Source organism: Olea europaea, unplaced genomic scaffold (assembly GCF_002742605.1).
Source record: "Olea europaea var. sylvestris unplaced genomic scaffold, O_europaea_v1 scaffold991, whole genome shotgun sequence".
NCBI lineage: Eukaryota > Viridiplantae > Streptophyta > Magnoliopsida > Lamiales > Oleaceae > Olea > Olea europaea.
In genome coordinates this window covers 132740-135015 of record NW_019268421.1, presented here as the reverse complement: position 1 = coordinate 135015, position 2276 = coordinate 132740, and the positions used below count along the sequence as shown (strand labels likewise).

The window sequence follows — 2276 nt, the reverse complement described above, 5'->3', positions numbered from 1 at the left end:
ACTAATTATTCTCACATCCTTCCTTCAAGAATCTGTTTGTACGTGTCGTTTCTTGTTTTGCATGCAAATCTTACGTAGGCTTAAAAAGAACTATTAGACTATGGTAATAAACATAATTTTGTTTCTGTAATTTTGAGATTGAAATAATGTTTTCGAGGATTGCCTCTGCCATGTACGCAAAGATTTTTGTCTAAGCTGTGAAGAGAATTATGTTTTCAACAGATCTCGTTCTCATATTACCTATCTACCTCTTGCATTTCTTCTTGTGGCGACAATTTTGCAGGTCGAACACTTTCAGAACAAATTCCTCGTCCACGGTAGAATTGGGACAAAATCCCTCGTCTGCAAAGAACTGACAGAAGTATGGAATTTAGAGGGATTTGATCCGATTGAAATTGTAGTGTTCTTAAGAGCATAGTGGACTAGAGAATCTGCATTATCCTTTAGCCGATATTTTGCTGATAGACATCTAAGTCACTTTTTATTTAAACATTTTAAGGGACCTATGAGTACGAAATACTTATTTGCAGCTCATTTCTATCTATTATAATTGAAGGGTTCATTTGATTGCAAGAATAGAATTTGGGTGCAAAGAAAACAAATTCAGAGAATTGAATTGTCTAGAACTTGTTTTATTGGTAATTGTCAATTCAGTGTGTTTGATTAGTATAATTTTTCACCTAGAAAATACTGAAATTTTGCATTTTTTGGTGTTCATTTTGTTTTGTTTTTCATGAAAAATGTCAATTAAAGGGATATAATTTGTTATAATTGGGGATAAAATTCGTTTCGATTGCCAAAAAAATAAAAGGCTCGAAAATCAAAAACTACCAAACCCATACTCATGGGAAAACATATTCCTCAAACAGATATAAAAATGGGGTGTGCCAAGAAAATCAATTCCAGGGAAAATTTAGCCAATAAAACATACGAAAAATGTAGCATATGGAATTTAATTTCCTACTTTCATGAAAATTTTGTTATATCAAGCAGGCCGAATTGTTTATTAACTATTTCAGACATGAGAAAATTTTCTATTACCAAGTTAGAGTGAAAAATGGCTTCCCCTAAAAACATTTTTTTTGAAGAATAGTTATGTCATGCCACAATATTTCTTTGTTGCGCTACATTAGTAATAAATATTTTCAATCTTTGCTTATTGTCATACTCAACTCTTTTTAATCGCATTCTCACACTTAGTCCTTATTTGGTAGAAATTTTTTTCTCAAATTTATTTTCAACCATACATTATTCGAATAAAATAATTTTGCACACTGACCAATAATTTTTCCACAGAGAATGCCTTTAATATTCAATCAATCTGAATAAATTGTCTTTGATGGCGGTTTTTGTCAAAATTTTCCATTAGGGCGCTTTCAAATAAGTGACAAACATTTCGTAGTACTTTTGCATTTGTTTTATTTTTATTAAAGGCTTATTATTGAATCTTTTGGATTGATGATGTAATGCAGGACGACTTGGACTAATTAATAGATTTACACTTGGGAATCAGCAACACGAAAACTTTATTAGCAATTGCCCTTTTCCTTCTTGTACTTAGGACTAAAAGAATGGCTTGGAACAAACATCCATTTCATTTGTACTTTGGATACCCTTACACCCATCTAAGGCCGTTGAATTGACTAATACCATGACGTGTAGAATGTATCCATTCATGAATCGGGCAGCTCATTTGCCCACATCCTTGTGAGCTCTTCTGATCGTTTTTCTTTGTCTTTCACTCCAAGCTAAAAGTCGAGTGCCAAGACTGCCATAACAAAAATTAGTACATATGTGCAACAGTGACCAAATATTTAGAACTTTCATGTAGTACAGCAAATTGAAACAGTTATGCGAATTTCTTCCCTAAATAACATTAGGATGATTAAATTCAGTCCACATCTTTTTATAAACACACATATTAATTGCGTTAAAGATCATTAATCTTTTATTCATTATTACATTTATATTTTTAATTTTTTATCAATTCTTACATTCGAACTTTCACTAACAATGTCCTTAGTCACAATTTTCGTGCAAAAATACTATTAATGTGCTTTAAAATGAGTGGTAAATATTTTTATTTTTGACTTATACAAAAATATGACAACAAATAAATCTTTTTATTTCATCTAAACTAAATTTTTGGATAGAAATTGGATAGAAATCGTCATCGGGGACAAGTTGTGTTAATTAGAGAATTAGAATTTTGGGAGATAAAAGTAAGAGCTGTTAGACATTTTATGTAATTAAATTATGACTTTGTTATTTGCATG

General features: G+C 30.9%; 1 protein-coding gene across 2 annotated transcripts in view; it reads left to right on the top strand.

Annotated features, from left to right (window-relative positions):
* LOC111392862 (pyrophosphate--fructose 6-phosphate 1-phosphotransferase subunit alpha-like) overlaps positions 1–562 on the top strand; it is a 1437-nt gene extending 875 nt beyond the window's left edge. Inside the window, exons 4-5 of one of the 2 annotated variants that reach the window (XM_023018259.1) lie at positions 1–38; positions 284–562. The exon at positions 1–38 is cut by the window's left edge and continues 121 nt beyond it. In XM_023018259.1, the coding sequence (XP_022874027.1) occupies positions 1–5 (5 nt within the window). In that variant the 3' untranslated portion in view covers positions 6–38; positions 284–562. Of the gene's footprint in view, positions 237–283 lie in introns of those variants that run through there. The other variant, XM_023018258.1, reaches the window with a different exon arrangement.
* The last annotated feature ends 1714 nt before the right edge of the window (positions 563–2276 follow it).